Here is a 12,559-nt window from a genome sequence, read left to right on the forward strand (position 1 = left end):
ATCAAAATGAAGACGATTTGGGGTACACTGTTCTCTTACACTTTTCTCCAAAGTGTATTTACTCTATTGGATCTTTGGAAGTCTGTCCTATATAAGTACCAATTCTCTGGAGCTACAAGTAGCGTCAGTAACTAGAAATGTTGTATATTTTCTCAGAGGCTATAGTCTTATAATTGCTATAATCTTATGAAGTACTGGTATTTTCCATAACTATAATTTAATCATATGCTTTGGAGTAGGTAAAAGTCAGAATTGGAGTATAAATAGAAGACGTAAGCCACAGAAAAAACCAATTTTTCATCTTTACCCCAGTATTTCTTTGATATAATTTTTAAGGGTATTGGTATGATCAGCAGGGTATAGTGAAGAAATAATGTATTTTGGACTAGTATTCACATTTTACTCTGACACTTGCTGGTTATGCAGTGTATCCTTAGGCAAGTTACGCTGTTCTGCAAATTCGGGTTAGTAGTAACAATTGCAGGGCTGTTGTGAAGAGTGTAAGTAATGTATATGTGGCTAGCCTAGTACCTCTTCTCAATAAATAGTAATATATAATGTGAGTATTATTGTCTCTTTCATGTTTATATAACACTTTCCTAACCACAGACTCCTTTATTATTCTTAACATTTATTTTAATTTGAATCTTCTGTAATTTTCTACACACTTAATCATGGAGGTCAAATTCATATATATAGGATGTGTAATATATGCTCTCAAACAAACCTGTGATAACTGTATTTTGAAACTTCAATAAGTTACTTATAAATATTCATATTGGGGCCAAGGAAGAGGACTAAGTAGGAAAATCCTACATTAGAGACAGGAAAAAAACATAAATTGGATCTGAAATCTACCTCACTGGGAAACATTTCTCTAAGCTTTGTATATTAGATAAATATAAGTACCATACCAACCATGATTACCCTTGAGAGAAAGAGAAAATTGTTGCCATTTACACAATAGCCTACATAGAACCTGGCAATAAATTTTAGGTGAAAAATATAATAGATAAATTGAGCATACTACCTGCAACAATGGAAGATTTTTTAACAGTCCATTAATCCATATTATATATTCTATGAGGTTGAAGTAACTGTAGAAATAAAATAGTTTTCTTTTCCTTGCTGTAATTTTAACATGATAAATATTCTTTGACTTTGGATCTTTATGTCTCAAGGAAGATCAAAAGTCAAAGAATATTTATGCAAAATCAAGAAAGAAAAGCTTATGTATAACATTTAAGTCTTTATCAAATATAAGAATTCATAATGATATTTTAACAGAACAAGTATCCAGAAACAAACTGAAATATTGGATTCTATTTTCAACTTTAAAATTAACACTAATATGGAAGAACAGGGAAAATGTTACATTTGCTTTAAAAAGTTTTTGTTTTATTTGTTAGGAGAAAAATATGTATTGTCATTAGATCTCATTTCTCTATCACCATCAGATACTGGTTATAGGACACTAAGGAGTTATGGACACAGTATTTTCCAACATTAGTGAAAAATGGGTGGAGGCCTATATTGAACTTTTTTGATGGAACTCTTTCTAAAATGTATTTTACATTTGACTGCATTATTAAGCAGAGGAAAGCCCAAGATAATTTTAACATTTCTTTATTTGTTAGTTCTTTCATGTATCTGAAATTCAGTTACTGTGTTTTATAGGAATGCTGTGATAATCCCAGGAGTTATTCAGGTGATGAGCCCTATTTGTTCCACATTTAAATTCTTTTAGTGTTGTGCATTTCCAGATAATGCTTCTTCTGACTTCTTGATCTTTAGGACTTAAAGAACTCAAGAGGTCATGTTACAAACCAGGAGTCTGTGACCAGAGAGGCTATGTGATTTACCAATAAGGAAACAAAAATGAATCATTAGTGACTTTACTCTGCTGCATGTGTCCATTAAATTAATACCTTCATTCTTTTTAGTGATTTGCCCTATGCTTTCTTCTAGTTCCCAATTTTTTTTTCTCTATAAAATTTACCTATTGGTCCTATAAACTCAGACAGCAAGGTTTCCAAGAGAAACGATGTAACTAAGTATTATGTTAAAAATGAATCAGAAATGAGGTGTAGTTGCTTAAGAACATATATGCATTATATGCATATGTTGACCTAAAACAAATAGACTGCCAGATATTTCTCCACTAAAGATGGATTTTTTCGGAATCAGCAGAGTATTGCAATTCAGGGTCTGCAACTATGGTGAGCCACATGCAAAGCCCCATAAAGGGAGGAGAGCACTTTTATAGAGGGGAAAAAGGAAGATGGGAGGCGTATACAAACAGAGTTCATGACTTTTCATCGCCAGGAAAGAAAAGGAGTCTTTCTTCTTCTTGTTGGGCTCAGCTATCATCCCAGGGTGTGAGAGCTCCCCCTTCTGGTCTCCCAACTCTATTTAATTGAGGTTCCTATTTATTAATTTTTTACACATGTATATATGTTGTATTTACTGTGGGCAGAAGATGTATGGCTCTCCTTAGAGAGTGAAGATACACTGGATTTTCAATTATTTTATTCATTTTGAAAGTTTTTACCTTTATGGAGCTAATTTCCAGATTCTTTTTTTGGCTGGTTTTTAGACTTAGAATCTAAGAAGTGGATAGAATCTTAAAGGTCACGTGGGAAATTTCTCAACCAACGGTACACCTCATTTATTTGTGTTTCTCTTTATCGCACTTCATAGATATTGTGGTTTTTACAAATTGAAAGCTTGTGTGTTGTCAGCTGATGGTTAGCATTTTTGAGGAATAAAGTATTTATTAATTAAGGTATGTATGTTTTTTAGACATAATGCTATTTCACACTTAATAGACTAAAGTATAGTGTAAACATACTTTTATATGCATCGGGAAACCAAAAATTTATGTGACTCACTTTATTGAAAATTTGTTTTATTTGAGGTTGTCTGAAACCAAACCTGCAATATCTCCTGTATTGAGGTATGCCTGTATTGCCAAATTTCAGAAGTTTCCAAATGCCTGGGGGGATTTTTCTTTTCCTAATAAAACTTATGATGTTGGCTATTATGTTCCAAAGTTTACAGAAAAGAGATTTTAAAATGTAAATTAACCTATTATAGATGCCTAAAGATGTAATGCTATTTTTAAAAATTAGATCTCATCATATCTTACACATTGCATTTAGTTGCTTACTCATTTTAATCATAACTTATGTTGATACTTCATATAAAGTCTCTATTCATGTCTACTGTACATCTTCTAAACATTAAGCACTTATTTATCTAAGGAGGAGAACACTTTTTTGACAAAATTCATGTTGATTCTTGAAAGATTAACATAAGTTTTCATTATCTTGTCAAGTTAAAAAAATACTTAGGAATATTGATTAAATTATGCCTTGTGCATTTTTCATTTCTCTTTTGAGTGCTTTCTCTTATATGTCTGAGTATTTGTTGGGTTGCTACATGCATGGCTTTTGATATAGTCTTTTATCTCTGCATATCTGTGATTGCCTCCTTATCACTTCTATCTTTGAATCATATTTAGACTCTCATCACATGTTTTGGCTTCAAAAAGTTACACTTATTCTAAAATTCATATCTCAAGAAATGGCTTTGGTAATCATAAAATTTAGTAAAGATTTGTTCAGTTTTAGAATCATTTCCATTGTTGATATTATGCCAGTACCTCAGATGGATATACTCAAAGGTAAATTCACACAAAGAAATTGCTTTTTAAGAAGTAAAGAAGCAGGTAGTCAAGGATGCCATGTCAACCTGATCTGGTATGAAGCCACTACTTTCCCTACATGTTATTTATGAAATAATAGCAATTTATATTGTCATTGCATAAGTTACCAATATTAAAAATGTCTGTATATGGGCTTCCCTGGTGGCACAGTGGTTGAGAGTCCGCCTGCCGATTCGGGCGACGCGGGTTCGTGCCCTGGTCCGGGAGGATCCCACATGCCGCAGAGCGGCTGGGCCCGTGGGCCATGGCCGCTGGGCCTGAGCGTCCGGAGCCTGTGCTCCGCAGCGGGAGAGGCCACAACAGTGAGAGGCCCACGTACTGAAAAAAAAAGAAAAAGAAAAAGAAAAACAATGGCTATATCACTTGCAGTCTGTTCACTGAATATCACTGCTGATCATCCTGGCTGACTCTCTTTTCCCAGCTCAGCTACATGATAGGGAGAGTTCTTACAGGCTCCAAAGGTAACTCATTGTTTCACCATTTTAAGAACAAGGGTGAATATTTTAGCCTCCGATTTAAATTTGAAATATTATTTTGGGGATAATATACAAAATAGGTCTTTGACAGGATCACGCAAAATGAATTTGCTTGCATTTTACTATTAATTCTAGTTACTAGTGATTTGCCAAAAATATGTATTGATATAGACTTTTAATTTTAAAATGCCATGGTTTTTAAGGAAAAATGCAAAAATTCTATAGGACTTATAGCAATGTCATTTAAAATTCTTATTTCCTGAAAATACCTTCACTAGTGTACTTCATTGGTTGAAGTACTAAGAAAATACTCAATAACATAGTTTTCAAGTGGAACCACTACCTGGAGTTACTTTGTAAAGTCCTCTTAAAAAAGAAATGATCCAGAAGAGGACTTGAGGGAAAACCTGGGAAGCATGACTGCCAAATAGACCCAAGTTCCATGAGGACGGCAAGGCCATATGGGGCCCGATGGTAATTACCATTCAAATCTTCTTATAAATGGTGCAGTGCAGGGAACCACTTGCCCAGGGAAGACGGCATGATGTGTGAGGTCAGCCTTATCCAACAGTCCAGAGGGCTTGATGATGGAGAGAAGGTGTAGGGAGCAAACTGCCCATGCATGTGTGAGCCCCATGATTTAGCCTTTAAGGCTCTATGGAATGAGTACCTGGGTCAGGACTGTGTTTAAAAACTTAAAAGGAAAACAAAGAAAAAGGCCTAAAGAAGTGTGACAAAAATGATTGGGTAAATCTTGGTATGATCTGCCCTATAAAAATAAATCAAAAGTTGATAGTATTATAGAATTTAAAGAAAAGATCAAGATTCAAAATGATTGAAATTTCCAACATTATGAAATAGTGACTGGTACAGACAAAAACTTGTGAACCAAATGCTAAAGAAGTGAAAGTATTTAGGGACTCATTTCTGCTAGACACAAGGAAGTTCTCCTTTACACAATGAAACATTTTATGAGAAATATTTAACCTTTAAGCTGAAAATACATATGGGTAGAGTAAAAATATGGGTAGAGTAAATAACAGGTAATTCATGGATGGTAAATGAAAGTAAGGTAGGAAATCGGTACGAGGTTGTTATAGATGGAGTGATAGATGAAGAGCTTGATGAACTGAATTCTAAAGACCTATTTTCCATTAAGGAGATACATATAACTTTAGGCAAGTCTAACTTTCATGCTCTCAGTTTCTTTAGGGCTGAAATAATTGGATATAATCAATGGTTTTCTTTCTTTTTTTTGAGCAAAGAAATATATTGTTATTATTCATATATTTTTCTTCAAATAAAATAGTACTCAAAACTCCAAAATTAAAACTATAGGTAGATAAATAATTGTGTAGATAGGTAAGATGTGAACAGGTTTGGCTGAAGGAGTTTGGGCAGCCCGAGTCCAGCTGCTCTGCCCCCTTGGCAGCTCTGAGACAAGCTACAAAATACAACTTGAAAATATTGCTGGTCCCCCTGCCATCAAATATAGGCTATGATTCTACATTACTTGTCTTAGAGAGAAAAGCAAGTGTTGCCACTAAATGACTTTGGCTCCACCTATGAGAGGAACAATAATAAAGAATATGGGCCACAGTTCTGTCTCCATGTGTCCTTTTCTTCTGCCTTTATGCCAGTGAAATGATGGAGGATTTTGATTCTTCTTTTTCTATTTTTTTTAATGTCTATTAAATAGGTTGTATGTGTGAGGGTTTATGATTCCATGAATATTGTCTTGGGAGATAAAAGTTCTGATATTGAGCACACCATGTAAACTCTACATGAATTATTTTCACCATATGAAAAACTTTCTCCTGGGAAGTATTAGTAAGCTGCTCTGAATTCCTTGGATGACCTGTTTGCAGTTATATTTTCTCTTATTATTACTACCTTTTTTCTTTCTTTTTTTCTTGCAGTCAGTCTTGATTATCTGATCTTATTATGACAAAATTGTCTGCTGAATTTACCAGTCCTTTGAATTGGCTAGTAATCTTTTAGAATTGTTTTCTGTGCTAATTCTATGTTTTGCTTTTTAATTTTTGTTGTCATAGTTATCTAAGGGTTAGGAAGGGAGGTCTTTTGATTTCATTTAGTAAAATTTTACTTTGAAGTCCAATTCTTTGCTGTTGTTGATTTTCAGGGGAATTTTTGTGGGGTTTTTTTTAACATCTTTATTGGAGTATAATTGCTTTACAATGGTGTGTTAGTTTCTGCTTTATAACAAAGTGAATCAGTTATACATATACATATGTTCCCATATGTCTTCCCTCTTGCGTCTCCCTCCCTCCCACCCTACCTATCCCACCCCTCTAGGCGGTCACAAACCACGTAGCTGATCTCCCTGTGCTATGCAGCTGCTTTTTTTTTTAACTTAGAATTCACACTTTCAAAATCTATAACTGTTTGATACCAACTAAACTAAATTTAATGAGTTTTTTCTTTGTGTTTGTTTTCTTACTTTCAACTTATTATGTTGACATCACTCAGGCAAAGTTGGATCCAACCTTCCTACTTTGGCTCTCTATGTTCAGAAAAGGCCTTTCCCTTTTAAAGCACACACTTTACTTTGAAGCACACGAATATAGAGCTTCATCCAGCTGTTCTTCACTGGGAGGAGGTTGAGTCCCTTGGTGCAGGGAATTGACATCTATTTTTCTTGCAGTAGAATGAATCTAAACAGTCCTTCATCAAGTGATTCTCCTTGGCTTTCAGTCACTGAAATGTACTCATATAAAAGATATTAAAAGTATGTGTATCCTAAGTCCTCAAGAAGTTACTGCCACTATATTTGTTTACCTAACATTTCCTCTGTGCCTTTTGTGGAAGAGAAGGGTAGAGTTCTGATCATATTAGCAAATGAGAAGCAAATTAAGTGAAACACAGTCGATAACACCTTTCCTATTGGATGTTTTTCTATCTTTCACAGAATTCCCAACTTGTGAGCCACTAACTCAGTTTGCATGCAAGAGTGGAAGATGCATTAGCAGTAAATGGCACTGCGACTCTGGCAAGTACCAAATGTCCACTAGACTGCACTGATTTGATTGGGGGCCTGGCTGGCTGTGCAGCTTTGCCTCTTTCTGAGGTAGTTTGTGAGAGGAGGTTGCAGAGTCAAGCAAAATGGCCAAGACAAGTGGTGAGAGGGCAGCTGGCACGTCAATGGGGATTAGCATTAAGGGAAATGGAACTCAATATCCGTCCCTTGGGGCTGTGATGGAGACTTGTTTTCAGATATTATGCTGGACATAGCCTAAGTCAACAAACATGAAGTGAAAGCAACAACTGAGGAAACAACCTGGACAATTCAGGCTCCCCAAAGCATTTATGTAAAACGCTCTATAACCTCAGGATGGAGTAGTTTATAAATTATATTGGAATTATCCATGGTCTCAACTTTGTCACCTTGTTGTTGTTTTTTTATGTACAAATGGTATTTTTTCTTCACTCAGTTGTATCATTATGTTAAATTATGCCAAATACAGGTAAATGAATTATACATAAATCGATAACTTCTCAGCCACTGATTTCAATTTAATCTGTTTTCACTTCATTCCTCTCTCGCCTCCCTCCTGCAACAGTTGTTAATAAAGAGTATAAGTCATTGCTAATGATAGCGTACAATAATTTCCTGATATAAATACACACTTAAGAGCCAGTGGAGGAAGGGTACACAGTGAGCCCTCTTGTGGGAGAATGGAGAAAAAGGATCTGAATTAAAAATACAGTTACAAACTCTGGGGTACAAAGGTTCTAGGTCTAAATAGTAATTTTCCAGCAATAATTATATCACAAGCTGTATCATTTCATAAAATTCCTACAGTCACCATTGTCTTCCCACTTCGTAATTATTTCATGTTGCATAGATTTATTTAGTCAGTGGTTAGTCTTTCTGAGTGAAATGGAAGTTAAGCTTCAAAATCCAAAGTCAAGGATTTTTCCCCCTTAGTTTAGCAGTTGGTATTCAATCAGAAATAAACAATATAAAAATGAAAATAATTCTCCCACTACTCATGGGAAATGTTGATCATTGACTTATCATTCCTTTTTTTAATAACAAAAGAAAGCTCTCAATACCAAAAGAAATGTTAAGTATTTCATAAGGAAAAGTTTCTCCATGGACCAGTTCTCACCACCTGGCTGTTGTTGCTTCTTTCCAGATGATGACTGTGGGGACGGGAGTGATGAGGTTGGCTGTGTTCAGTCCTGCTTTGATAATCAGTTCAGATGTTCCAGTGGCAGATGTATCCCAGGCCATTGGGCCTGTGATGGTGACAATGACTGTGGAGACTTCAGTGATGAAATCAATTGTACCAGAGAAGGTTAGTAATTTTGTGAAACTGCAGAATCTCATTTTAAAGTGATATATAATATTTGAAGTATTTTAGAGTGAATATCATAGAAAAATAAATTGTTCATCAGATAAAAAAAATGTATGTGGAACTATATAAAATAATTTGCTGATCTCTTTACTTTTTCTTTTCTCTGGTTTCTCAATCTTAATTCCTCCTTATACTTTGATACTTTCTTCTTTGGTCTTCGCTTCCTATTTCATTAGATGCTTTACTTTCATTTGATCCTTTACTTACTACTCTTTTAATCCCCTACAACTTCTAAATTTCCAAACCCCCAAACCCATCCCCAAAGGAAAAAAAAAAAAGAATAAGAAAGGCATAATTTTCCTTTTATTTTTACACTGTATTTGTTTCCTGAAGTCTGGAAATCATCCCCTGTTAGACGGTGATGTATTCCAACTGATTGACCTTCTGGAATGCAAACTAAAAGAGGAAGGAGATCATGACCATGGTTCCCAGCATATCCATGGGCAGCCTGACCCTGTTGTTTGCATGGGTAGCTCTGCAAAATTTGATCAGCCACAGGACGTGTTAATAAATTAGAAATCATGTTGGAAATATCACAGAAAAAGCATTAGCCTGTCAAAAATTGGTAACAACAATAACATTAACTAGAACTTTCTTTCTGCCTAAGAAATTGAAATAATTTATTATCCATTCTTTCATTTATTCCAAAAATACTTATTGAGAACTTTTCATGTGCCAGGCACTGTGCTTGGACCAAAGGATAGATTAAAGAATTAAAAAACATATTCCCTGTTTAGTTTTAAAAATCTAGCGTGCAAACAGACAAACAACAAAGTGAATTATTTTATGTGGTGACGGGGCAGAGCGTACCACATACTATGTGATCATAAGAAAGAAATCATTTTCCAAGTGTTTTCCAAGGAGATATATTTGTCTTCTGCAAATATTTGACAACCTATAAAACAGAATATTTCTAAAGTATTTTCTCTGACATGAATTCCTTGTGTCTTTCTTTTGTTTTTCTTTCTTCATCTCTCTCTCTCTCTCTCTCTCTCTCTCTCTCTCTCTCTCTCTGTCTTCATTTCTCTTCATTTCTCTCAATTGTAAATACTGGAAACAGTGGCAATTACAGAGATTATCTACATAATACTAGGTTCTTAAAGGAATAAATCTAGCTTTTTGGTGAACTCCTTGAGTGATTTATTAAAAGAGATATTGTCTGATTTTGATTTTACCTGTGTGACCTGGGTTATAAGACTCGAGGCATGATCCAAATATGGTTAGTCACCTATGAGCCATGAAGTGATAAAACACATGGTCCTCATGGTGGTCATGGCATGAGTCATGTCTTTCCTGACAGTGGACATAACAGAAGCTATAGTAAAAACAGAAAATGACTAAGAAAAATTTTGGAACAGTATCTTATAAAATTCAACATGAACATATTTTAATTTAATTTTGCTTCAAAATCGAGAGGATTGATAAATCCCTCTCTCTCTCTCTTTCTCTCTCTCTTTCCCCCTCTCCCTTTTTCTCTATCTCATTCTTGTGTCCTTTCCTCTCTCAATTTAGTTGGTCCACTAGTATATATGAACTAGAACTTTTTGCCTATTACTAATCTGGAGTGGAAAAAGGAAAGGTATATAAAAAGATATTTTTCCTCTTTTTCTTTGTATATTTGAAACGTTCATTTGGGGTGTGGTTGAAATTTCATTACTAACTTAGACTGAATATATACTATTGGTACATCTACCCCCATCTCACAGATGTCTTTTTATGTTCCTCATGAGGTGTACATCTGTGGCGTGCTGACACTGACCCATAATATGCTGTGAAAGATAAATTGCTCCGGTGTTAATTTGCTTTCATCTCAGAAGTGAGATCCCATCCCTCTGTTCTATGTCCATGTATCTCTAAGTTAAACTGATCATCGCACATTAAGAAGTTTTGGGGAGATTGCTTTAGCCTTATGAGTATCCGAAGTGAGTGACCCATCCCCTTAGAGACTCTCTAGAGAGTTATTTGGGTTTGGATTATAGAATCAGTGGCTAAGGTTAATGACCTTTATCTTGAGGGCATCTCAATTTCACTAATATATTACTGTAAAGGATATACTGTCAGTGTGAATGCCATGCGTTTCTTATATGATTACGATAATATGCTAAGGAAATGATCCAGGTAACCCGCATGATTCTTGGACATGTTTCAAGGAAAGAATGAGAAGAACTTCCTGAACTAATTTATATTTAACTGATTATAAGTTGTACTAGGATTCCCTGATCAAATATTTTACTTGGTGAATACAAGATGCAGGAATTGAGGACAGGTATCATTCTGGGATGATTTCGGTGTGTAAGACAATCCATAGTATTTCAAAGGGCATTGAAATATTTTTATCCATCATTATTTCATGTATGCTGATATGGAAGTTGTAAAATAACCACGACACATAGAATTGTTAACACTGATCAGGAAGGCCATTTTGCACTTGTAGGATTTGTGAGGATATTGCCAAGGTAAAGGAGAAATTTGATTCAATTAGTCATATAATTCAGTCCGAGAACCTGCTGCAGAAGAAAGAGCAGGGGATTCCGTCTTGAGTTTCAGGACTGGCTGTCAAAACTGATCAAATCCACCATATAATTGCTCAGCACTTTGCTTTACACTGCCTGGGTAAGCAGAGCATATGGTGCAGTTTCTCTCAAGTCAAAAGGGCAGAAAATACTCTTGAATTGACTTTCAATAGTAAAGGAGAAGGAGATACCAAGAATAACATTCCATATATAATCCCTATTTCAGAAAATTCCTGAGCTTAAGTTCAACTCATATTCTTTCTGATACCACTTTCATGAAAAGAATTTCTATGGTGATCATGTTTTCATCAGCAATATGATTAATATATGGGAAAACTGTTAATGACTAGTCCCCTCCTAGATTAATGTACACTCATCTCTTTTTTCCTTCATATTGTGCTGCTCTTTCTCTCACTTCCAAACTCCTTTACCAGGCAAAGAAGACACAATATCTTTACAAGTCACTATGCAAGTGTGCACATGCGTGTGCACGTGCGTGCACACACACACAAGTCTATGAGCTAAAGTGGAATAGAAAGACCATCCGTGACACATGGTTCCTTCCTTTGTTTCAATGCCTGTTTATCATTAATTTAGCGCTTTTTAGTTCTGAATCCTTTGGTTGGTACATATATTTATAGTCACCCTTTTGTAGCTACTGGGTAAATAGTTTTTCCAAGTGGAAAAACAGTGAGGCTGGACTGTCAAAGAATTTGGTATGAGGGAACTTCCTCTAGAGCCTCAGTCCTGGCCATTTATTAAATATTGAAAGGTTTTGTAAAAAGATGGTTTTACCTGTAAGAACATCAAGAATAAAGTTAAAATGAGACTTCAGTCTTTTCTTACAAGTGTTTACCTCCCTGGCTGTAATATTTTTAAAAAGAGAGCATGAGAGAGAGATGCTGGACATATGTCACATCTGTAAAACACCAAATATATAGAATTAATCTTATCCCATTGTTGATAGTTTAGTTCATTTGAGTTATGTAAACTTTCATTCTCATACTCTTTTTGGGAATTGTCTCAAGCATATTTCACACAAGGAATAAGGCATTTCTATAATAAGCATATGAAAATTGTGTAGTATCTTTAGACAGCTATTCTTCCAGGTCAATTTCCATTTAGAAATTGTTGTAAAAAATTATAACAAATAATTTCAACGTGGACTTGATGGAGAAGAGAACAGGTTTTCTCTAGAATAGATTTTGCCTAAATTTTATAATTTCTTCTAAATGCAACAATATCCCTCAAATATTTGGATTTTTCTTTGAGAAAGCCCCTGACACTATTTTATGATTACTGTTCTCCAATGTCTTCTGTTTGGCTAAAAAGGGATTATTTACTACCTGCTGCATTAAATGAATGATCTGGGTGATGCTGGAATGTGTGATCTCTTATTTACATCACAAATATAAATTAAATGCAAATTTGAGATTTAGTATGTATTGACCTTCAATTTTG

At 34.9% G+C, this 12,559-nt stretch overlaps 1 protein-coding gene across 1 annotated transcript in view; it reads left to right on the plus strand.

Moving 5' to 3' along the window:
- Positions 1 to 12,559, plus strand: part of LRP1B (LDL receptor related protein 1B) — a 1,442,028-nt gene that overhangs the window by 740,745 nt on the left and 688,724 nt on the right. The window contains exons 19-20 of the mRNA XM_060151186.1: positions 7,133 to 7,213; positions 8,364 to 8,525. Of these exons, the coding sequence (XP_060007169.1) occupies positions 7,133 to 7,213; positions 8,364 to 8,525 (243 nt within the window). The remainder of the gene's footprint in view (positions 1 to 7,132; positions 7,214 to 8,363; positions 8,526 to 12,559) is intronic.

This window comes from Lagenorhynchus albirostris, chromosome 6 (genome assembly GCF_949774975.1).
Source record: "Lagenorhynchus albirostris chromosome 6, mLagAlb1.1, whole genome shotgun sequence".
Taxonomy (NCBI): domain Eukaryota; kingdom Metazoa; phylum Chordata; class Mammalia; order Artiodactyla; family Delphinidae; genus Lagenorhynchus; species Lagenorhynchus albirostris.